The sequence below is a fragment of the Rhagoletis pomonella genome, unplaced genomic scaffold (genome assembly GCF_013731165.1).
Source record: "Rhagoletis pomonella isolate Grant_MI unplaced genomic scaffold, Rhpom_1.0 Rhpom_scaffold_00011, whole genome shotgun sequence".
In the NCBI taxonomy this organism is placed as follows: domain Eukaryota; kingdom Metazoa; phylum Arthropoda; class Insecta; order Diptera; family Tephritidae; genus Rhagoletis; species Rhagoletis pomonella.
Window position 1 is genome coordinate 25438168 of NW_023458565.1, and position 25295 is coordinate 25463462.

Sequence of the window (25295 nt, forward strand, 5' to 3'; positions counted from 1 at the left end):
GTTTTTTTTTTTTCAAAAAGTCGCTCACTTGAAAACTAGCCAAAATGTGTGTCTGGGAGTTTATGGGGTCGAGGAATCCATTTCTGGCATTAGTTTTTCCGTTTGAGGGCCGACAGAGGACGCTTTTTTTTGGATTTTAACGCTTTTTTTGCGAAAATCGACAACATTGTTGCGAAAATCCACGAAATTTGATTTTCTCATAATGTAATTTCAATCTTTAAATTGCCTAATATGTTCAGCGATGACAATTTTAATTTTTTTGTTTTTATTTTACATATTAAATACAGTATGAAAATCAGAAAATATGCTGTCACACATGTCATTTGTCATACAATATGTCGATAAACAGTATTACCAATATAATACCAAAAAACCCCAGATACACATTTTGGCTAGTTTTAAATACAGCTGATTCAAAAGGTGAACCACTTTTTGAAAAAAACTAGATAGAAAAAATCGCTGGCTCGAAATTCATTCTAGACCTATGGTTTCTTGGGCAGAAATGCATGAAATGACCCATATAAATCGCGATGCGTCTCTGTTAAGTTTTTTGGGCCCCTACATATCGACCCGCCCTAATATACATACATACTGAGTACTAAATACATATTTGTGTAGTACTTATTCATCTACATACATATGTATATTTGTACGCATTTACATGTACTTAAGCGTCAGGAGAATATTAAATATAATTACGGTGACCATTCGTACCGATTTTGGTAGGACAGTACCGCTTTTGAGAAAATTGTCCCCGTAAATCTCGATTTTCAGTGTTTTCTTTATTAACTCAAAAAGAGGCTTCCTGTAGTTTGGCCCAAAACAAAAATTTCCCACAAACGTGGCAGCATTATTGTTGTCACAAATGACTTAGAATATAAGGGAGCCATAAACGTGATCTTTGGTTATGTTTTATTCTGTCAAACTGGTACTCTCGCTATATTGCAGTCTATTATTCCGGTCTAATTTTTTAAATTTTTTTTTAATGAAACGAGTCTAACTTGTATTTGGCGAAATTATAAAAAATAATATTAATTCCCTCAAAAAAATAATGGATATGAAAAATATAAGCTATAGATACAGTGGCGAAATATAAATTGAGAATATACATTTTAGCATTCTTTGGCAATTTCCTGTTCAATTATGTAATGCCATCTAACAAAAACCATGTAAGTCAAAATTTCAAACTTTGTTCCAAAATTAGCAAAATTTGACAAAGGTCCATACAAATTTTTAGCTTTTTAATTAGATTTCTTAGAAAAATTCTGAGTATGCAGTTTTGTAGCCAATTCAATTTAAAATTCAAACTTTAAGTAGCTAGGGCATAAAGTTGATATTTAATATTTTTTTTTTGTGGGCAGTGTTGCTCATTTTCTCCATTCAAAAAATGTTTGGAATTAATTTGGATGGAAGAAAATGCGCGAACAAAAAATTGCCACAAATTAGCGAAAAGTCCAAGGTACTTCAAACTTGCACTTTATTATATTAAAATTTAATAGCCATAAAACTGCTACTGCATTGTTTTGAACAATTCTGGAAAATCTACTAAACAATGTTCTACAAAGCTTGAAATTTTGATTTAGGTACATGTTTTTTCTTATACTAATACATAAAAAAACAAACTTTTTTTAAACAAACGAAAGTGCCAAAAATTGTCAAAATGTATTTTCCATGAAATTTTTCAAGTTTTATTCTCTTTGTTTTGTTTTAAATAAAGCTTTATTAAAAGACGTTATAAAAACAAGATTGATTGTACGGATTCGACGCTTTAGCAATGTTCCGCTTTTTGCGTCACAGAAATCTGGCCACCGCAATTATAATGCCAACACATACGAGCGCAAAATAATTCTCTTCTCGTCTTCGTCATTCATATGTACATATGTACATATGTTTGTATGCCATTTAGTATCCTGTTTATTACCGTAAATTGCTTGTGAAATACGATTTAGTGAAATTAACGAAAAGTAATAAAAGTTAATGTTGTTGTCTAATTTTACTCACCGAAATGTGTATCAAATTTTATTGGTTGTTTGATGGGAGTTCAGCTTTCGATAGCTAGCTGATTTTCTTTGAGATGGTATACTCGTCTAAGAAAAAAATTATTTATGTTTTTGTATACCATAAATGTATACATAAATGTCTATGTATTGTATAGGTATATCTAAATACATATATTTCAACGTTTTTATTGAGTGGAGTCTCACTTTGCTGCATCAATGATTGCCATAATTATGAATTGTATAAATGGACAGCACTGGGCAATAAAATTTTGTATCAGACTAAATGTCAGCCAACCGTTATCTACTCGTCGTATATTTTATTCGTGGAGTACACACGAATTCAACCCCAAAAGTTTTCAAGTGCCTATCGTCGTTTAAAAATTCCGCACTTGAAGTATCCATCCGCGGTTTGTGGCCATTTTCAAAGCTTCTGGAGAGGAAACCTAATTGATTGATATAAAGATGAGCACACAATTTTCCATGAAGAATATGATGTGAATATACATAGCCGTTATATACAATTGTTAAGAGAAGTTATGGCGCAGACAGACGGCAGCGTTAATCCGCAGTGGATTCGATCAAAATGGTACCCTGAGAGACGATATCTAGTATTGTGGATTAAGCGAGCCGCGAGGTCGCGAGTTCGCATCGCACGGCCAGCATATATACTTATACTTTTTTTATTTTCTTCAATTATTAAATTTGTGTGTTTTGAATGTTTTAATAAAATTAAGTTCTTAAAAATTAGATTAATTATTTATTCGATTATAATTGAAACAACGTAGAAGAAAATAAAATGAAGTAAAAGAAAATGCATATAAAAAAATCAAGAAAATTTTATAAAAAATAACAAATTTTTAGAAATCGCCCTGGGGCCTATTTCGTAAAAGTGACAGGTGCGACAATTGTCTATTTTCGCCGAACAATGTAGAGCCAGAATTGTCGGCGATATTTTTTCCGTTTCATAGATGCATGTGACAATTTTTGGAAAGTGACAGTGTCAACCAGCGTTGCCGCGAGATTGAAAAAATAAGTATCAGTTGCCAAGCAGAAAAAGTGTCAAAAGCAAGCACAACTGTCATTTTTTTAACTTTTATTTGAAAAATAAATAAATAAAATTTTATAATTAAATCCCTAGTTATAAAAAAAAAATTATATTACTTAACGAAAAACAGATTTATAGGGCCCCTAAACCACACACAATCAATGCACAACCCGAGACTTGTGCAAGTCAATATTGCGGAAAAAAAAATTATTTTTTTCTACACTCTTATCCATATTTTATAGCACGATCGGGACATTTGGTTAAAAATATACTAAAAATTACGCAGTTGTCGTCATACGCAGCACAAATTATTGTACAATAACGCAAGCATGAGCAAAATATCAAAATGATTTTGGTTTTAGCACAATAACTGTACAATTTAGTACAAACAATCCCATACACCACACAAACGACCGACGCAAGCCCGATATTGCCCAATATTTTTGTGTGGTTTAGGGGCCCCTATAACAGCGGCGTGTGGAAAGAAATTCCCTGTTGCATTTCCCTTATAAGAGTTACCAAATCAAACTTATAAATGAATATTGACAGGGATGGTCAAAACTGGGAGCTATTGGAAAAGGGGGCACGACACCTCCCTTGCAAACTGAACTTCTCATATCGCTTATCTCTGGAACCGCTTATGCTAACGTCCTGTAAGTATGCATAGAAAGACTGCGAAATTGAGTAAGCGTCCCTTGATGAAATTGCTCGGGGCGGCCGTTATAGCAGCAGATTTGTAGACCAAATCAATATACATATGTACATATGTCCTTAGATGCCTAAATATTAAGACGAATTGCAAAAGTGGCAAATTAGTAAGGAAAGATTCGACCACATCCGTCCAAGAAAGAACACGGTAGGTGTATCAATGGCTTCATTTGAACGATATTCAAGAACCAACTCATTTAGCCAATGTTCGGGAAAACTTTTCATCCTGGGAAACATCGACGATTTTTGGCCCTCCTATAACAGAAAACTTATAAAAACTTTGATTGGCCTACATAATGGATCGGACCAATGTTGTAGTTGTTGAAGATGATTGCAGAAGATTACGCACAATTGGCAGAGATCATACAGGTGAAAATAAGATCGGCGGTAAAGCTCATGATATCGAAAGGGATTATAGGGAGTATTTTATATGGTATAACAGTGCTATGTGTGGGGAGGGTTCTGCTATTTAGTAGTTTCAACCTAAATTAAGAATTTTTACTGTGCAAACCGTTTTTGCGTTTCAACGCTATTTTGGCATCGACCAGCGCAAAAATTCTTATCAGGTGCCGCGAAGCAAGCGGGAATTGACTAGTATATGTATACAAATACAACTCTCACTTCAACGTGACCCAGGCAGTGTTGCCAGAACTTTTTGGACGAACCGGCTAAATTGGCAAATAAAACCGGCTAAAAACGGCTAACATGTTTCAACTAAATTTCACATGTTTTATTTGAATAAATCACGAGTAAAAATACTATTTCTTGGAGAGAAGTTACAAATTCGAGCCGGAAAAAAATTTGCCAGCAAGAATTTGCAATCACGAAAAACATATGATTTTGGCACATGGTTGGATTTTTTGTCGACGATAATTTGAATAAACAAGTTCGTTAAATTTAAAAATTTACAAGCTGGAGCGATTTTAAAACGAAAAATGTAAGTTAATACTTGTTTACTTAATTAATTTAGTTAATTCCAATGATTTGAAAGGTACTCGGCAAAAAAAAACTGTATTCTTAATCGGAATGCAATCTCAACCAGAGTCGATATAGTAAACCCGACAAAGAAATTGAAACGTATGTTGAAGAAAGTCGGACTGACAAGTTATATACACGTAGATCCTGTTTTTTGCCCCTCTGAAAGAATTTTAAAAAATCTATACAAATTTCTTTTGTTTGAAATGCAACCGTGGACACGAGCTGGCAGAAAAACTTGCAAATTTGCGTTCGTACAGAAAATTGCAAGTTTCTCTACATGAGAGAGAATTTGGGAGCATTTTTTCTTACTATCTGATATTTTGAGTAATAATTCTCGCTGGATTTTCGACGAACAAACCTATTGTCTTCCCTACAAGGCCTTTTCAGACTGACCGATTCTCAATACACTCAAATAGAAACCAATACACATAAAAAAACGCTGTAAAAATTTCCCTTCAATTTTAAGGCAGTAAAACAACGACCTTAAGTTAACTTCAACCGAGGCCATATGTTGACAAGGGATGCAAAATCACAGTTACACAAAAGAACTGGTCAGATTTTTCAGAAATCCCTTCAATTCTGATGTAAAATATGATGCCAAAAGACTGCAGATCTCCCATTTAGGTGACCGGTCATATGACCGGCAGATGTCTCGTAGGATTCCCAGAGAGGTTTGCTTTACATACATAGAAATTTGTGCTCTTTTATTTTCATTTTGACTCACTTCAGTGTTGGTTCCTTTAGTTCAAGTTGGCATTCGGTTTTTGGAATTTAAATAAGTTCTCAGCAAAAAAGTTTGTTTAAAAAAATACATATCGTTGCCTTAATATAGAAAGGCCCTATCTCACATCGTCGCTCAAATGCACAAAGCCTTAACTAACTAAAATCTTTTATTGCATAAAACGATGTGAGGCCACATAATTCGATCAAATGCATCATAATCAATTAAAACGGAAATTTTCGATTTTTAGTTAGTTACGACTTTTTGTAAATCAGCGACGATGTCAGATAGGGCCTTTCTATATTAAGGCAACGATATGTGTATATAGTGCTTGAAAATATTAATTTTCCCTTACCTTAAAACTTTGGGAGTGGGCAAAAATGATGTTTTGTAATTTAGGCAGAACTGAATATGCGCTATCTGGGAAGACAATATCTACATGTAATATTTATTCTGTTTGTTGGCACTATATCCAAGCACAAACGCATCTTAAGTGTCTTGACAGTGAAACAATTTCTTATTTTCTAAGTTTGCGAATAAAACTTCACACTTAAAATTAAGGCATTTATATTAAACATTTTATGAAGAAAATCCCTTATTCGTTTAAAATAAAAATAAGCGAAATCGGCCCAATTTCATACAACCCTGCCTTACATGAAAATTTTCTCCACGATAGTAACCATTTCTAACAGATTTTGGGTCACTTAGTCAAAAATTAAAACAAATATACATATTTGAAAATTAAGAAAACAAGGCAAATAGCAAAATCGGCTAGAAACGGCTAATTTTTTTCTGCAAAACGGCTAACAAATCGGCTGCCGGCTAAATCGAAATTTCTCCGGCTGTTTGCTACCGCAACCGGCTAAATCTAGCCGGAAAACGGCTAAAATGGCAACACTGGACCCAGGTAAAATATTGGAATAACCCTTCAATTCTTTTAATGAAGTTGTCAGCAATTTCAAAATGAGCCATTTTCGGGAGATGTTTCAATTTAAATCCTAATTGTTTAATGAAACGAATTGGCGTTAAATGCTTCATCTTGCAAATATGAACGTTTCCTTTGGTTATAAAAAATATGTGTGTATTGTATTTGAACGCATTGGTGCATAAAAGTGCCAAATATTGCATGCATGTCGCTTCAAGATTAAGATTTTCTTCAATCTACAACTCCGTGTTAGCACGGTGGTAGGTTTGGGCCAAGCGTACAAAAAAACAAAAAAAAAACACAAATCAGCCGTAAATTAAACTGAAAAATGAATATGTAAATCCATAATGTATTTTTGTTTACAACCTACAATTTCCGACAGTTTATTTCCGCACGCGGTGGCATAGATTTCCGGCTTAATGAAAACGACAACGCGGCTGCTATTAAATTTTTATACAACTGGCCGTCATAAAACTCTCAGTTTCAACGCAGTTTTTTCTCAAACCAATTGAAATTAGTAACTAATTTTTTGGCCCAGTTGTATTTTATTATTTAGATACTTAGTAGGTCGCTTATTTAACACATTTTGGGAATATATGTACATAACATTAGATAACCCTCAGCCGGAAATGTGGTTTATTTGGCATAATTTTATTTAGTGTTGTTAATAAGGTGGCATTAAAAGTAACAAGACACTAAAAGCGAAAATATAAGCAGCAAGCATTAAAAACAAACATAATATGTATGTATGTACATATATACATTAGGGTGGTCCAAAAAGATTAAAGTCGGAATGTTAATGAGAGCATTAACCCCCTAGGATTGTTCTATATCGAAAAAAGTATAACCCTATTTTTTTATTTTGCGCTCAAAGTTTTCCATATATTTTATACTAGCTTATATCCGCGGGTTTCACCCCACGTTTTTATACAAATATGAAAAATAATTTATTTCTGTTTTTTATTTCTGTGCCCATTTTGTTATAGCTCTATATTTTTTTAAACGAGAAATACCTATGTAAATACCTTAGACCGAGAGTTGTCGGAATTACTTTCAATCTAAGACTATCCTTGTGAAATCCGTAGTAATTTCGTTCTGATCGGGAAACCGGTTAAGGGAGTAGCCTATTTTTCAATCCAGGTCATTAACCATCTGTGTGTGAAATTTCATTTTAAAACAGGCGGCAACTCTAAAAAAAGTAGCCTATTTTCCAATCTAGGTCATAAAATATCTGCGCACTAAATTTAATCCAAAAACGTTCAGTCGTTTCCGCATATTAAATTAATCAAACTTTTTTAACAGGTGGCAACTCTTAAAAAAAGTAGCCTATTGTCTAATCTGGGTCATAAGCTATCTGTGTACAAATCCATTCAGTCGTTTCCGCGTGATGGTTTCCCAAACATCCAAACACACAGGCATACAAACTTGCACATTTATAACATTAGTAGGATTAGTGGGATGGAAAAAATCACTTTTGGTAGAAATGGCATTGAATTCCAGAAAATCAATATTTTTCGATCGGCAAACTCAGGTTGTCTTCAGGAGACTTTCAATAGTAATACCCCAATTGTTTATTTAACCATTTTTTAACACTAACGATTTTTTATTGGCCCCCCATTGCATTTCTAAGAGGTTTTGGGGGTTTTTGGCAGACCTATAAACTATAGTTACTCTGGAAAAATGGTTAAATAAACAATTGGGTATTGTTATAGGAAGTATCCGGCAGAGAACACAGTTCTTCGATAGAAACATATGTATTGAATTTAAAAAATTGTTTCCCATATAAAATTCATGGAAAATTTTGAGGGATGTGAGCGACCTCTAAATATTTTTTGATTAAAAAAAAAAAAAGGGTATATTTTTTTGGAGTGAGAGTATAAAAATTCCGACTTTACTTTTTCACATTAATTTTTGTACCACCCTAATATACACACGTATTTAAATTTGTGCGTTTGTGCATGTGAACAAGTATCTTGTCTCCGGAAAAGTATATGTACCTACATATGTGTACCTTCTCTTCAGTTATTCTCACAATTAGGGACTGCCTAATGGCTGCGACAACAACCGATCAAGTTGTTAGAAAAAATGATATAAAAAAATTATGTTATTACGTCTTACTGTAATCATTTAAAAGTGTGTGGGAATAATTTGGTAACAAGTTGAGGTTATAATAAGTATAAACATAATAAAACGTGTTAAAAGAGCGGCGCATGCAACCTTGACCAGTTTGAGGTAATCATCTTCTTCAAAGCTATTTCGCTCTTATTTTTTGCATAAGTAGTTTATTTTGTTAAGTTTAGTACCAAAATGGTTGTGTATGTTTATATAATTCTAATTTGTTGGACCTTTACTTTCATTCTGGCGTTGCGTAGTCAGCTGACCTAGCTGAAGTTCATTTCGATGGTCAGTTAGATACTAAAATCTGTACTTAAAGACCTGACCAGGTCGGCTGCAAGGAAAATATAGCCGGAAAATTGGGCTGGAGCCCTAAGCGGCGTAAGGGAGATGGACGTTCCTCTTAGGAACATGCAATTTCCTGTGCAAAGTTACTGGGATACTTACGGAATTTCGTTTTGAACGATAACGAGGTACTGCTCTTTTAAGATTATACCAAAGTAAATATTGAGAGAGGATATGGTTCCTTCTTTCAGAAACTGTCTTTGAGAGATCCCAGATTACTGTAGGGTATTCCAGGCTGAGGTATATGCAATTGACATTGTGACGAAGCTGGTAAGCTGGATCGAGACAGCTCCTATGAAGGCCATTGGGCGAGTGACAGAAAACTCGAAACGGCTCCGAAAAGGTCGAAGATCTCTTCAAACTCTTTGGTAGCATAGAGGTAATTCTCATTGGCTCCCGAAACTGAGTGGTATTCCATTAACTGGGGAAGCAGACGAGTGCGTGTAAAAGGGATTTGTAATAGAATTAGGGGAAGCAGTAAAAACATGCGAGCTGTGGTTTCTCTTTTCACGTGTTGAGGATGTGCTATAGCTGCTTCAAGCGACAGCCATTGCTCGATGAGCGGAGAACACGAAGCTTACTAAAGCTCTTAAAACACAACGTACTGAACGTCTACCATAATATAAATAATTAGAAAGAGTTAAATCTTCTGTCTAGCTTTCTAAATGCAAGCATACAATACCTCCAGCTACTATTTGTTAAATAGATATTTTAAAACTTGGTGCTAAGCGGCCATAATGCCCTCATCCTAAATATTATATTAGGTCTTTCTTGAGATAAAAATCGATCTACAGAGATCTTGAGTCTTCGTCTTCTAAATATATATATATATATATAAATATAGCCGATTTCTTGGTTTAAACTTGGGTTGAAACTAATTTCAAATAAATTTGAGTGTATTCCTTACACCTGTGGCACGGACATAAACTTTATTTTAATCCGCTAGGTGGCGCGTTTGTAGCTACCTGTATTTATGATCCGATTTTAATCAAATTAAAAACGTTTACTGGGGTGCGACGGTAAATACTTTTACGAAAAATGATTCCGCCTGTGGCGAGAGAGTCAAGATATTCATAAAATCTGTATTTAAATTACCATTCAGAGGAAATTAAAGGCGTGCACTTCGGATGTTCAGGAAAATATTTTGAAGAAAAATCAATCCGCTTGATGGCGCTAATGTCGAGTTGTTCGGAAAATGAGGATACGATGCAGGTGCGACTACAAATACTTTTACGAAAAATGGATTCGCTAGCCGGAATCAAGGTATTCATAAAATCCCTATTTATAACCCGATTTTGCATTTTTAGCTTTAAAAAACTGCTGCTAGTATATTGAAAAGTAGTTAGCTACACGGTTTTATACAAATATTAGCTACAAGCCAAGAATCATTAATTACTAACTTACACATTTTAGTATTTGATTACACACACACAGTCTTCCCGGCAAGCTCGTACCGTAAAGTCTAACAAAGCATAGACCTTAGGTGCACACCTTTTGCCACTTTCCTTTCACCTTCTCAGGAATATGCATTTCATTTGCTTCCGGTGCGGTAATTAGCGTATTGACCCTTTACAGTCTGGCGTTTATTATATTCGTACATATATAGCTGCTCAATTTATTTTTATCTCAGCCAAGAAGTTCCGCTTCTACTTTTACATACTTCTGCACATACATACTTATGTATATGTGTGGTCTATCAACTTTTTCCTGCACTTCTTACCTTCAACAACAGAATCATTAAATTCATCATTAGCGTTGTTGGCAGCGGCAACGGCAGCACCAACGGCAACGGCAATACACCAACATTAACATCATTGTCATTCACACCATTCTATGCAGCCATCATAAAGATGTTTTTTACAAGAGCACATAACCCAGTGGGTGAAGTAAATGTACAGCGCTTATTGCAGATATGTATAAGTAATTCTTTCTATGAAAGTAATGTGTCATTTATAAATCTATATACACATAAATTCGAAAAGCATCCAACATAGTAACCTAACATTATTCTAAAAATTTCTGCTTTGTTACTTTCGAATTTTATGATTCAGATTCATATCTTCGACTTCACATTACGAATTCGCTTAGAATTGGCTGTACAATAAAAAAGAGGCAATGCTTTCCCCAGTTTCCCAAAGGTTTTGAACAAGAAGACTAAACATTTTTTTGCACCTCTACTAGTTTGTCTTTTAAGTTTTTTGCATGCTAGTAACTGGTAGTTTTAAGATGGCGATGTTCTGCGAATGGGAAAATAATAATAGTGGTTTAGAAGAGGTGCTTTTAGTCTGAACTCCTCTCAATATTCTATTCAAGAAACAGCAGCCACGAGGGAGCTGCAGTTTCGACTATAAACGACCGCTTTCATACAAAGAAACTACACGCGGGTACTTTTGGAAGATACCAGGTTTGAAAATTTACGCAGTTTCTGTTTCTGATTCCATAACCAAAGAGATCTACTTTGGCATAAAGTTCCATGTGAAACCCCAGATCGCGAAGACTGGGCAAACAGACTCCCGGCCCTTAATTCCAGATACGTTCATTGGTACACGGACGGTTTGGGTTTGTATGACATAGCAGGTGAAGGTGTCTATGGACCTGGCACCAAGGGCAGCTGACCCATTTTGTTCCAGGCTAGAGGTTAAGTAATTCTAAACTGCTCCAAATTAAATCTTGAAATGTGTTGTAAGGGCGCCTTTCTCAGACAGCCAGCAGCCATCTGTGCGCTCTAAAACAGGATGATGAAATCCAAACATGTTAAGGACTGCTTCAACATGCTTAAAATTTTGGCGGACAAAAAATACACTAACTCTGTGCTGGGCGCTACGGCACTGCGGGATCGAAGTCGATGAGGATGAAGTTAGCGCGAGTTAAGGGTCCTTACTGCCTTCTTAGGACCGCAACAATTCTGTGGTCTTAGTTGGTTATCTTTGGAAACCATAATAACTGAGGGGGACAATCTGAATGCAGTAAGTACTGGGAGGCGGTAGGGGCCAAAGACAGGCCAAGCTATTTGGCCACCCTTTCAGTAGATCGGATGTTATTCAATTAATTAGAAATTACATCAGGCTAAGCTCCGAGTATCTAACAGTCCACAGGAATTAAGTTTTCAAATGCACCGAATAGGTGTTATCGAAGACCCGGAATGCGGGTTCTACCTTGGGGACGAGGAAATTTCCGAACAAATTTTTGGTGCCAGCTCTCAAGAAAAATTTCCTGAATATATGAATTTACGAGGATTATTTTTCTTGAGAGCTGCAAACTGATTTAAGAATTTTTGATAGACGAAAATTTAATTTCTATTTCTTTAGCGTCATTTTATACACTAGCCAGAATATGTTTCCGTACAGTGTTTTTTTATATTTGCCATGTTTTTCGTAATAAATTTTTTTCGTTAATTTTTAATAGAAATTTAGTTCATTCTTTCATTCAAATGGCATATAAATTAATGGTTCAAAGTTTTTACAAAATTTAGGAAAATTCCACAAATTTTCACCCAAATTTTAAACATTTAAACGAAATTCGTCAGTAAAACAGGTTCTCGAAAAGCAACTGTAGTTTAAAGCCACTTAAAACTTGTACTTTATTATACAAAAATTCAGTGGCCTACAAAACTGCATACACAAAAATTTTATAAAAAATTTTGTGCAGCTGAAAAACTTACTATTCGATTCTCTTTTCAAGTTTAGAGCCTTTTGTATTGAGGTTTATGGAATCAGGCTTATAATTTTCGTCGTGCTGAGGATGTCCGAAAGCTCCCTTGACAAAAAAAAAACAGCTTCTTTAAGCCCTTGCCTTGCTATAAGGGCTGACATTTTTTATTAGAATAGACCCGTTAGCAGTACTATAGCTTAGTTGTGGCACCACACTCAGTTGACGCATTAAAATGAGTTCAAGTGCAACTTTTTTTATTATGTCTTTCGAAGCAGAAATATACTTATTGTACCATTGTTTGCCAAGGGGTGGCCTCCATTACAATTAAATACATTTTCGTTTCGACTTAACAATTTGACGACAGAGATGTCGCTCATCGCAGAAATGACCGTTGTCCAAAATGGACGAACCAATATGCTTTGGCATCCGCTAATACCACTTAACGAAGAACCAGTCTCAGTTAAGTGGTATCTGCGAGAATGTTTGCGGTGTGGTTTGGCTTTTCACTGTAGGGATTCCACAAATATTATTCTTCATTATCATATTTACATTCGTTGTTTATGTGCTAAGATCTTTGTCGTTTTATTTATGCTGCCATACTGCCATTGTTATTTGCTATTGCAAGAGTACTAACACATTCATACAAAATATAGCTGCCACCGATTTGTGGTACCCATTCACATTCACCAGCGTTTTACTTCGTTCGTCATTTCTTTACTATTTTACACTGTTTCCCAGTATGTATTTTTACGAGTATGTAACTACATATATATGTACCGCCGGTGTATGTATGTATGTGCGTTTATCTTCTGTTCTTGCCTTGTTTATTTCCACTGACAGCGCATTCTACTTCTGCTTACTACTTCCATTTTCTTGCAGCCGTTTACTAACTTACTAACTACTGTTGTTGTTGTTGTTGTTGTTGCTGTTGCAGTAGTTTGTTTTGTTGCCTTAACATTCACCTACTTTTCACCTTGTTAGTTGGAGCCCATCAAAACTGCTGACGTTGCTGCTGTTCACGGCTGTTGTTAACGCTTTGCTCATTGCTCGTTGCTGTTGATGTTTTTGACGAAGTTATTTATGTTGCCTATGTTGTTGTTGTTGTTGGGGCTGTTGTTGCACACACAGAGCTTGCTGTATGCTGTTGGTGCTGTCGTCAGTTGTTATTACTTGGCCACTATCGTTTCCTCTTATATGTACATATGTATGTAGCTGCTGCCAAGCTTTCTTGCTAACTGGCGTGAATTCTGTTTGTTTGAGGTAAAATTGTGTAGAAATAAAAACGTCAAATAATAACAATGAAAGCTGCGGCGACGAACAGTTAGTGCCACAACCACCAGTCTTCATTCGACCACCATTGGCCACCATTGGCCGCCATTGCCACCAGCAAGCATCGTCATCACTGCTGGTAATGGCTGCTGTGCACAACGTATTAGCAACACAGCCAGCGATGTTGAAAAAAAAAAAATACGGTCAAGTGGAAAAACAAACAATGGCCAAGAACGGTGAATGCTGAACGCTGAGCGTTGAGCGCTAAACATTCAAGTCTGCCATGAAATGTAAGAAAGTTAATTAGGCTTAAAAACGTTTTGCCATAAAGCTGGATCGGTGAAAGGTTCGAGGGCGCATTCGCAGTTGCTGAGTGGTGAACGTCACAGCATGACAACAGCCAACTGCAACAGCATCATCAGCAATAATAATAATAATAATAACAACAACAATGCGAACATTACCGTAACATACAGAGTTTGCAACAGGAGCGGTTGGTTTTTTTTGTAAAGGTCGGCAAAAAAAAAATATTTCACTGGAAAGCGGCGTTGAAAAAAAACTAATAACTTACAATATTTTTTTTAAAGAAAATAGCTTAGGCCATCAGACTTTGTATTGTATTTTGGTAAATGTGTATGTGTGCATACATACAACTACAAAATAGAACTACGAAAAATTATCGTTTAAACAAGGCATGCCGTTATAACCATAAGAACGTAATTAGCGGTAATATATTTGTTAATTGACCGTGGTTGGTGAGGTGAGCAGTTGAAACAAAGAAACTTGGAAAAATCCCCACAATTACCTTAAATACATACATTACTCAAAATCAATATCAACGTTTATTTTTCATTCGAAGCAGTTTATTTTTACAGTTCTAATTTATTTAAGCTTATAGGGCAATCCATGATAAAAAACATTACAAGGTAAAACCATTGAAAGGCTGTCTGACTTTTGCCAGCAATTTAATTTTAAAATTCAAAACTCAAACTGACACATACACTCTCATTTTTAATCTCAATTAACAGTATTTTAGTATTTGTGCGAAGAAGGCACAATTTTTGCGTAGAAAAGAAAATGCCGTTATTCTATTTGTATCTTAGCAATAAGTTAAAAATAAATAAATAAAATAAAAAATATGTACATATATTTTTCTTTCCAATCAGGTAAGGAAAATAATCATTATTTTTTTATATTTTAATAAAAAAAAATCAGCAAGTTGTAATGGTCGCGAAACAATTTACAGTGATTTTTATTTTTTTGAGTTTAACCAATAAAGATTAAAAATAATAATTAATATTTAATTTTTAATTTTTCGCTCAAAGGTAGTTATTATTACTTGATTTTTATTTTTGCAATCAAAAATAATGATTATTTTATGATTTTAATTTTTTCTCTCAAAGGTAATAATTATTATTGAGTTTTATTTGTTCACTTAGGAATGATGATCACTAAAAAAACTCAAAAGCTATACCAGCGTGATTTCCGTCGTATCCTTTTCAGAGGTTTCGTTTGTATGGCCCTTTCAATTTTATAAATAGTCATTATTTTGATCGAAAAAATAAAAATCAAATAATAATATTTTCCGCTGAGCGCAAAAATAAAAATCAATAACAATTATTATTTTTGAACAAAAAAAAAATAAAAGTCATATAATAATGATTACATGATTAAATGCCGATTTAAATTATTTTACTCCTAAGGATTCCCGCCCCTATTTTTAACGCAACAAAATTTATGTATTAAAAGATCATTAAATTAAAAAAAAAGAAAAAAATTTATTAAAAATAAGAAACGTATAAAAATAAATAAATTGAATTTATTATATTTAATATTTTTATTGAGCTTTGTACCACGATTGTTTATTAGGAAAAATTGAAAATGCAACAAAGTCTAAGCGGTAGAAGTTATAGCACTATTTCGGAGATCACCACATCTCCTCATCAGACTTCTTTTTTCCTAGACTTCAGCAGGGATCGAACCTGCGAATTCGAATTTATTATAATAAACTATTTTCCAAACAATGAAATTTAAAAGCTAAAAGTAAATTAAAAAAACAAAATTAAACGAAAAATTTATTCTTTTAAAGACAATAAAATGTTAAACTTAAAAGAAAACTAAATTTAAAAAAGTTTCTCAAAATTAAATACAGTTAAAAACTTTTAAACAACAAAATTTGAAGAAAACTAAATAAGGAAGAAAAAAAACATATGTATAAAGCAGGAAAAACTGTACATAAAGAGGCGTTTAAAATTAAATGCGATTTGAAAAAAAATGACTTTTTTTTTGAAGTTAATAAATTCTAAGGTTTAAAAGAAAACTAAATAAACAAAGAATAATTAGAAAAAAAGATATTGTGGGAGCAGGTTGCGCAAAATGATACACATTTCCATTTGGAGCATGTTCAAGTGCTTTCTGCCAAAATTTTGATTTTCGGAAGACTTTCGTGCCAGAATAAAGAAGAAAATTAAATAAAATATAAAAAAATTAGTTTATAAAAAAGAAAAAAATCTAAGAATTAATTCTTTTTAAAACAATAAAGTTTAAAAAATTAAGGGAAAATCAAAGTATGTTCTTAAAAATTAAATAAGAAATTTTAAACAATACAATACACCAAAAATATTACATTAAAAAAAAGATCATTAACAAGTCTTTAAAAATTTATTTTAGTTTGAAAAGTATATAATCTTCTTTTTAAGACAATAAAATCTAAGGATTAAAAGAGAACTAAATTAAAACAGGAGAAAAAAAAAACCACTGCCCGCGGGTACGAACCTCGGATCTCTAGAATGGCTCGCCAGTGCTTTGTTCACTTGTCCCCTGTAGGAACAACGCGAGCAAAATGATACTTTTCCCCATGAAAGCAGTTTTTGGTAACATTTTCTTGTATATTGGCGCCTAGAACACAAAAGGTTTTGATAGTAAGGAAGGAGCTATCGCACTAGCCAAGAACGGCATTCTTGTGGGCGACTAATGGCCTGTTTTTGCTTACGCGTAAATGTACATTTAGCGCATTTAGCTCTAAATGCTACTCCAAATGTACATTTATCCATACAAAATTCGTCATCTAAATGCAACTAAATGCAACTCAATCTTGGCATTAAGAATCTAAATGCTAAAAGCAACTCTGCGTTCTTCGAAGATTCGAACAAGATTTAATGAAAAAGAGTGGCAATACCGCTTGTTTCTGTGTACATACATAAATATTTGTTGACATTTTGTTTTGCTGATACATACATATTTGTTGATAGTTTTTTCCTGTGTGCCCTTAAATTAATAAATACTGACAATAAAAAATGAAGCGATCGCGAAATCTTTGGACCGCAGATGCAGAGGAGGTATTTGTGATGTTGTGGCAACAAAAAGTGGATGACTTGAGGGGGCCCAGAAAAAACAGCCATGTCTATCAGGAGATGGCGGCAGAAATGCAGATGCAAGGATATGATGTCAATTCCTCATCTGTAAAAATTAAGATTGACAATTTGACGGCAAAATATAGGTAACTATAGTCATTCCAAAGTTATAAAAAATATTTATTCCTGTAATGTTTTTTTCATAGGAAGGCCAAGGCAGGTATGGGGACGACTGGAGGCTCACCTGCTTCTTGGCATTTATTTGAGCAGGTGCACCAAATAATTGGTGGCTTCTCCATCAATAACGTGGAAGAGCTGATAGAAGAGAGTTTTGAAGGTAATTGCTAGTTATTCAATTTACATGATTAAAATTAGGCATATTCAAAATCATTTTTATTATTAAAAACTAATCTATATACATAAATTCAAAATACTCATTTTCAGATTCGATGTCATCATCCCCGACAAATATCTCGCCGCTTTCTCCTTCTCTTCCCCAGCTGTCGCCATCACCGTCGTGTTCATCACCACTGCCGTCAGGATCGGGAGGGGCAACACTTCCCCCTTCAATATCAAGCGCAGCAACATCTACCAGATCTGGAAAACAAAAACAGATGGATCGATGGATCCGTCCGTCCGTCCGTCCGTCTGTGCACACGATAACTCGAGTAAAAATTAAGATATCTTAACGAAACTTGGTACGTGTACTTCTTTCGGGCGTAGGACGGATGGAATTGAAAATGGGCAAAATCGGACAATAACCACGCCTACCTCCCATATAACGGTAATTTTCAGAAATACAAAAACTGCGATATTTTAGTAACTACTGAAGATAATTCACTCAAAATTGATATTTATAATAAATTTTAGACGAAAAATAAGAATATTAACATTTTTTTGAAAATGGGCGTAGCCACGCCCACTTATGGTTACATGTGTATATCTTGGTAACCGCTGCATCAATTTATTCCAAACTTGGCACAGTTGTTGGCCCTGCTACAGCATACCAAATGGCCGAAAATTTTTAAAATCGGACAATAACGTCCCATATAACGGTAATTTCGAGAAATACGAAATCCTCGATAAATCAGTAAATATTAAAGCTAATTTATTCAAAATGATAGTTGCAACAATTCTTTGCCAGGAAATACGCTTATGATAAAATTTTGGAAAATGGGCGTGGCACCGCCCACTTATGATCACATATATGTATCTCGGTAACCGTTCTACCAATTTGTACCAAACTCGGTATGGTTATTGTGCTTGCCACATAAAAGTAAACCATTGAAAATTGTTGAAATCGGACTAAAATTACGACCGCTTTTCATATAACGGTAAATTTCAGAAATGCTTGAAATTTCAATATTTTGAAATTTAAGGACGCTAGTTTACTCAAAATTTATACACGCCGGTTTATCATGTAGCGGTAGCTTTCGGATAGATGGAAAACATATATTTAATACTTGCGCCGGGTATTTAATGTTCGGCTCCGCCCGAACTTAGACTTTCTTACTTGTTATTTTTGAAGTAGATATTAAGGAAATAGTATATAAGGTTTTGAGAATTGCACTGAATTATTTTGTTTACATTTTTGAAGTAGATTTTAAGTATATAGAAAGTAAGATTTTGTGAACTGAAGTGCTTGGATTTGAAATTGTGATAACATTTTTCTAGAGTACCTTTTTCCTTTTTTAAAACTAAAAGTTTTTTTTTACTTCGCGTCAATATAAAAAGACATGAACTGAAATAAACGTGATATTAACTTACTGAAATATGAACAGAACGCATTCCTTATTGATTCCGCTTCTGCTAAGGTTTGGTGCGAGTCCACGGATTGTGGTTGCCTTCTCCTAATATCATTAGCGTGCTGCTCGTTAAGCCAAGAAGGTGTAACTAGGTCATTTTCTGCTATTAAAAAGTTGTGCAAAGCACAACAAGCCTTTATAATAGAATTTGCATTATCAATTCTGTTATCAATTCCTTTTCCGATCCGGCGAAACCTAAATTTGTATACATATATGTTAAAATAATAAGTTTATCCCACTGGGAAAATAAGTAAGCACCTTACGACGTAAGCCATGTTTTCTTTCAGTTTTTAGTACCAAAATTGTCATCAATGCCAATGCCACCTACTAGTAAAGCACAAAATGAACACCTCTGACGACACATTACTTTGTCAGTTGCAAAATAACTTGCAGCCGAAGTTATTTCCAAGCGCCGAACTACTCCGAGCGACTGCTCTGCATTATGGGTAACTTACTTTGTAAAGCTGCTCAGAGGTATGTCTGATACCAAATGTAGATTCTAAATTCCTACTTACATAAGGCGGCCACGTCTTTGTTAAAGTAATGGAGATTCGGCAGGGAAGTAGTAAGGACCGCCGGGTGAAGGGCAATATCTTACATTACTTACACTTCACCCGGCGGTCCTTACGACTTCACTGACGAATCTCCCTTAGTTTAACAAAGACGTGGCCGCCTTATGTAAGTAGGAATTTAGAATCTACATTTGGTATCAGACATACCTCTGAGCAGCTTTACAAAGTAAGTTACCCATAATGCAGGGCAGTCGCTCGGAGTAGTTCGGCGCTTGGAAATAACTTCGGCTGCAAGTTATTTTGCAACTGACAAAGTAATGTGTCGTCAGAGGTGTTCATTTTGTGCTTTACTAGTAGGTGGCATTGGCATTGATGACAATTTTGGTACTAAAAACTGAAGGAAAACATGGCTTACCTCGTAAGATGCTTTCCTATTTTCCCAGTGGGATTTAACGACCAATTCTATATTTACTTAATTACCTTGCTTTCAATTGCCCAAAAGCATTTTCAACCACTCTACGAGATTTTGAAAGTTGGTAATTGAAAGCTTTTTGTGCAGGCGTCTTATCCAAACTGAATGGAAAAGGCTTCATTAAATATTTGGAAAAACGAAAGGCAGAATCTCCAAGAATGACAACTGGGATGTAAAAATTTCCTAAATTTGTGCTCATTGTGTTCAGAAGTGAGCAGTTCTCCAGTTCCCTTTTTAAGCTGGACTTTTCAAAGATTTGGGAATCATTACATCTTCCTGGACTTCCCACGTTGATGTATAAAAAACGATATCTTTAAAAGAAAAGAAAAAGTTATGCGCTATGTAATTTACATTCGGATGAATATGCATATACGCAAAATAGAATATCTAAAAAATTTCATGCTGGGTACCTTGCATCAACAAGTGCGCTAGTAACACTGTGGAATACCATCCTTTATAATTGATATAATCGACTGCTTCTTCCTGTCTGGGATGATGTGGCATCCATCTGAAAAATATATTCGCTATTTAGTTGGGTAAAAATAATAATTTTAAGGGCTTACCAAGAGCACCCATACACTGAGGGAATCCAATGTGTTCAAATCCATTAACACAGTCTTCAATTGTTTCTCTACTTAGGGTAAAGTGGTTGAAATACATTGGGTGTAACACTTTCCACACTTCCCTACAAAATTCCAAGAGAGCTGCGCATACTGTTGATTTGGCCACTCCAAACAAGTTAGCAATGCTACGATATTCCGCTGAGGACCCAAGAGCATATAGGGCGATGGCAACTCGTTTCTCCAAGCAGATGGTATTATGGAATCTTGTTTCCTTTCTCTTTAGGTGATCCAGAAAATTGCATAATTTTTTAAAAGCACTTCTATTCAGTCTAAAATTTTGTCTGAAGTTATTATCTCCAGAGCATTGGCACTCGACTTCCCAAAACGTACTTCCTCGATTCTGTTAAACGTTGGATTTATTAGTATATGTATATACATACATACATACATACATAAGTGATTATAATTTTGTTTTCATACCTGGTGTGGAGCAAAGGTTCTTTCTTTTGTTGAAAGTTCCAAGTGGATGTATTCCCACATTACAACTTGCACGTTTTTATACAGAATTAGCACCTCCATAATGCGTGCACGTCTTTTTATTAATTCATATATGGATGTGTTTATTTCTTCAATTTTCGCATAATTGATGTTCACAGATATATATAATTTCACCATTAATAAAATAAATTTAATTCGGCGCATTTTGCTTAAATTTCAATGTAAACAATAAACAGTTGATTTCGAACTTGGGTAAATGTACATTTGCTAAATGCGATAGCATGAACGCTCTTCGAAAATGTATGTTCGAAAGTGCTAAATGTTGCATTTTAAATGCAGCAAAAACGCTGCATAACTAACAATGGACGTACCAAATACTCTATAGGAAAAAGCAAACGAGCACATGATGTGTTCAAAATGATTTCCCCTATTTGATGTAGTCAAGCTACGGTGCCTGCAATTAGAAATCGGCAAAGCGCATGACAAAGGACATCGGCTTTCGTAAGAGAGGAGTCTTCAAGGCCTGCGTTTATAATTCAATGTATGAGTAGATATTTCACAAGCATTTTCAGGATGGCGCAAAACCTGTACTGAGTTGTCGTATTCTTGAAAAAAGTTCTTACACTGAAGCAGGGCGTCGTTTGTGTATAGTTGAGTACATATGTGAGTATATCCAACCTGATGACTTTATTCTGATTATTTGAAGAATATTTTCGTTTAAAAAATTGTGTACGCATATTACAAGTACCTCAGCCGATGCTTATCAAGATTCGAGCGCTAAAGTTCAGTTTAAGAGTTTACGTTTCCAGAGTAAATATTCAAATATGTATGTAAGTCAATAGCTCTACTAAATTAATTTACTACGACAAGGGCTTCAATAGATTTCTCGTATACGCCGGGAATCCATTTTACAGAAAACAGCAAATACGAGTAAGCGGGTAAATGCAGCGCTCAAGCGGCGCGGAAAAAATGAAATGCGCGCGAGTTAACATCTCGCGCTGATGAATAATTAATTCCACTTGCCTACAAACAACACCAATGTCATTTACACACAACACAAAGAGAAAATCAGGAAAATCGAAATGCAGAATTTAAATCAGTGCCATTGACAATGACAATGGCAGCGCGAGGTTGCGCGACGAAGCGGATGAGCAGCAAACAAGAAGTTGACGAGATGAAAAAGAAAGGAATTTCATCGATGCGCTATTGTTTGCAGTTTGCTTATTATTTTTTTTATTTTTCTTTTTTTTGTCGTATTTCCTCACTTACGTACATACTAAATATGTATGTATGTATGTATGTAGACAAGTAAATAGTAAATTAAAAAAGAATTGTAAGGAAAAATGCATAAAGAATGCAGTAAATAGTGTAGAAAAGAGAACGTGCCGCGGCTATATTAAAAGTGAAATAGTAAAACAAAAAGCGAGCAATGCAATACAACACAACACAACACAACACAACACAAGTCAAATTGCACAAAGAAAAAAGTATGTAGTTGCAAGAAAGAAATTGCACTTTTCATCATTCAATTACTTTTCATTTAATGTTGTTGGTAAGTCAGCAAGCAAAGCACATGCATATATACTTACTCACATATGTATGTACAAATTCATGACTTTTACTACGAATTGCAATCGAAGCGCATGCGCAACAAAGCGGCGCGTCAAACAAACTCTCCTTTTTTGCACCAGTGCTGCTGGTGCTGCTGCTGTTGCACTAAATAGGAGCAACGGTATGAACTCGCTGCAAGTACAAGAAAAAGGTGCATTCATTCATATGGATGAATGTACTAATAGTTAGATGTGCTTACAAACATACTTACATATGTACGTATGTATGAATATGTGAATGCATAAACATATTTTCTCATTTGCAGCGACATTCACTCCCATGGAGTGCTCCGCAATGGTGGAGCGAAATGATGGAGAGAAAGCAGAAGAAATAGTATGGGCTGTAAATATTTTTTAATGCTACTTCGTTTAATGTCTGCACTTTGATGGACATATGGGAAGAAAAAGAAGATGGGATATTTTTTTGTTTTATTTATGTTACGAGAAGGAATCATCGAAAGCCTGTGCTCGTCAGTGTGGGACTTTAACCTGAACTAATAGGGCAATTCTGGCAACTGTGTTTCAACTCACCACAGTCTTACGAAGGACAATTTTCAATTCTGGCAACTATCTTGAAAGCTCTTTACTGTTTTTCGAAAGACTTATAGAAAGATCTGCTAATGAGGATGTCTTAGGAACGGTCCACATTAGAGCGATACGATACGCGATGCAATAAGAGATACGATATGAAAGTAACATCGACATGCTCATTACGTAGGAATTGGTAGAAAGCGATGAAAACTGTACTCACTAGTAGTATATCGCTTGCGTGTCGGCCGAGCGACACGGTTTGCTATCACACCGCACTTGGTATCGCGTGTCGTATCGCTATAATGTGCACGGAGCCTTAGCGTTATGCCTTTTGAATAAGTTTTTCTTAAATTAAAAAAATATAGATGTTTTTCTTAAAAAAAAAAAAATAAAAAAATAAATAAATTAAAAAAATAAAAATAAAACGAATAAAGCAGAAATAATTAAAAATATTTTTAAAAATCAAATGAAATAAAAAAAATACTTTTTTCTTTTCAAAACAATAAAATCTTTAAATTAAATTAGAAACGGAAAAAAGAAGAAAGTACCCACTTAAAAATTTAAGGTAAATATTAACAAAAAAATATTTTTATTTTTAAAACAAAATAAAAGAATTAAAAAATTTTTTTTTTTTAAATAAAACTAAATTACATCAAAAAAGAAAGAGCAAATAAAATAAGTTATAAAATTGTATTTAATTAAAAAATATATATATGTTTGTTTTTTAAATTATAAAATCTAAAAATGAATAGAAAATTAAATTAATAGTAAAAAATAAAAAGAAAAGTTAAATAAGTTCCTAAAAATGAAATTAAATTATTTGTTGCCTTTCACGAAGTTCTTTAAATAAATTTTGAGCTAAATCTTCACAAGAATTTTAGGGGGCTAATAAATTGTCAATTTAATTTCTTATAAAATTTACCTTTCGGTTTATGCATCTTTGTTTTACAGAACAATGTGAAATAATTGCAGAAACGATTAACTGGTCTGTTGAGCAGCCGAAACGTCTGATTTTTAAATAACTTTTGTGTCAGAAACATGAATGTGTAGAGATGATTTTTTTTTTTTTTTGACTTATGTCCATTTAATGCGATTGTACAGGTAATACATATAAGTTTGTTTTAGTAAGAGTTCGTTCAGAATATCGAATGCTGTGCAGATGCCAGCAAGCTATGACAACAACTTGAGCTATAACTTTACCGCCGATATGCTTCAACTTCTCAAGTTTTGTTTTGGTGCAAGAGGTAGAGGATTTCTGATGAAATATCTTGAAAAAAAACCTCCCTACAATTTCTGCAAATTTGCTTTTTCTCCTAATATACTTAGTTACAATCCTATGAGTTTAACCTTTTGCATCTGGGGAAGTGGTTTTAAAACAATTTCTTGAGAGACATTATTCAATGTATCGAGGAAAATGTTACGCTAGTAAAAAGTAGGGTGCTATAGAAGTCTAAATTATACAAAGCTAATTAACATTACGTTTTCATTCATAATTTCTCAAATTATATACCGAAACTACTCTCGATTTTATTTGGAATTGCCTCAGTGTATTTATACATATTCAAGTGTGTAAATAAATATATGTATATGCTCGTAGGTGTTACTAATCTAGGTCAAAAATATTTCAACAAAATGTGGCAAAAAAAAAATAAAATTTGTCTATCCTAATAGCGTCTTGTTATTATAGCTCTTATCGTAACTTTTATTCTCATTATAAGCACGCCAACACACATTTGACAAATAAAATGGAAAATGAACAGAAAGTGAAAATCCAATTGAGATTTAATGGCAAAGCGGCGGGTTGAGTTGAGTGTACATATCTAAACAACATGCAGACACGCAGTAATAGACAATTTTAATAAATATTTATGTAAGTACGTACATATGTATGTAGGAACTGGTTTGCTTGCAAGTGTTACAATGCCGAAAAAGTAGTCAATTTTGACGGTTATCTTCACCAGTTGTAGTCAAAATTGGACTAATATCATGAAAGGACTAGTCCTATTCTGTTTAGATACCACTTGGATGTTTGTAAACTAATGAAGGGGTAATGTACTTTGAATTGAATCACGTGACTAGTTTTAAACTAATGAAACTGAAAGCAGACAACAGTGAGTTATAAACCAATTGGATATACGTTGACAGAACCATTTCTAGTTCAATATGAAAATCAATCAGTTAGAAACAGAGACAA

General features: G+C 34.3%; 1 protein-coding gene and 1 long non-coding RNA gene across 3 annotated transcripts; one reads left to right on the plus strand and one right to left on the minus strand.

Annotated features, from left to right (window-relative positions):
- The first annotated feature begins 16853 nt into the window (after positions 1 to 16853).
- Positions 16854 to 17646, plus strand: LOC118746900. The gene is made up of 3 exons (XR_004993905.1): positions 16854 to 17256; positions 17321 to 17447; positions 17555 to 17646. It is a non-coding gene; the product is annotated as an uncharacterized LOC118746900 (long non-coding RNA).
- On the minus strand, positions 17491 to 21280 carry LOC118746899 (protein ALP1-like). 2 transcript variants are annotated; one of them, XM_036480881.1, is made up of 7 exons: positions 20943 to 21261; positions 20774 to 20862; positions 20463 to 20580; positions 20310 to 20407; positions 19908 to 20210; positions 18878 to 19110; positions 17491 to 17707 (listed from the first exon to the last, which is right to left on the minus strand). In XM_036480881.1, exons 4-7 carry the CDS (start codon positions 20348 to 20350, stop codon positions 17517 to 17519), a joined length of 768 nt encoding a protein of 255 aa, XP_036336774.1. In that variant the 5' UTR covers positions 20351 to 20407; positions 20463 to 20580; positions 20774 to 20862; positions 20943 to 21261; the 3' UTR covers positions 17491 to 17516. The 2 variants fall into 2 exon arrangements, with proteins under 2 accessions (XP_036336774.1, XP_036336773.1); XM_036480880.1 differs by lacking the exons at positions 18878 to 19110; positions 19908 to 20210; positions 20310 to 20407 and having other exon boundaries at positions 20463 to 20862; positions 20943 to 21280.
- Positions 21281 to 25295: the final 4015 nt, after the last annotated feature.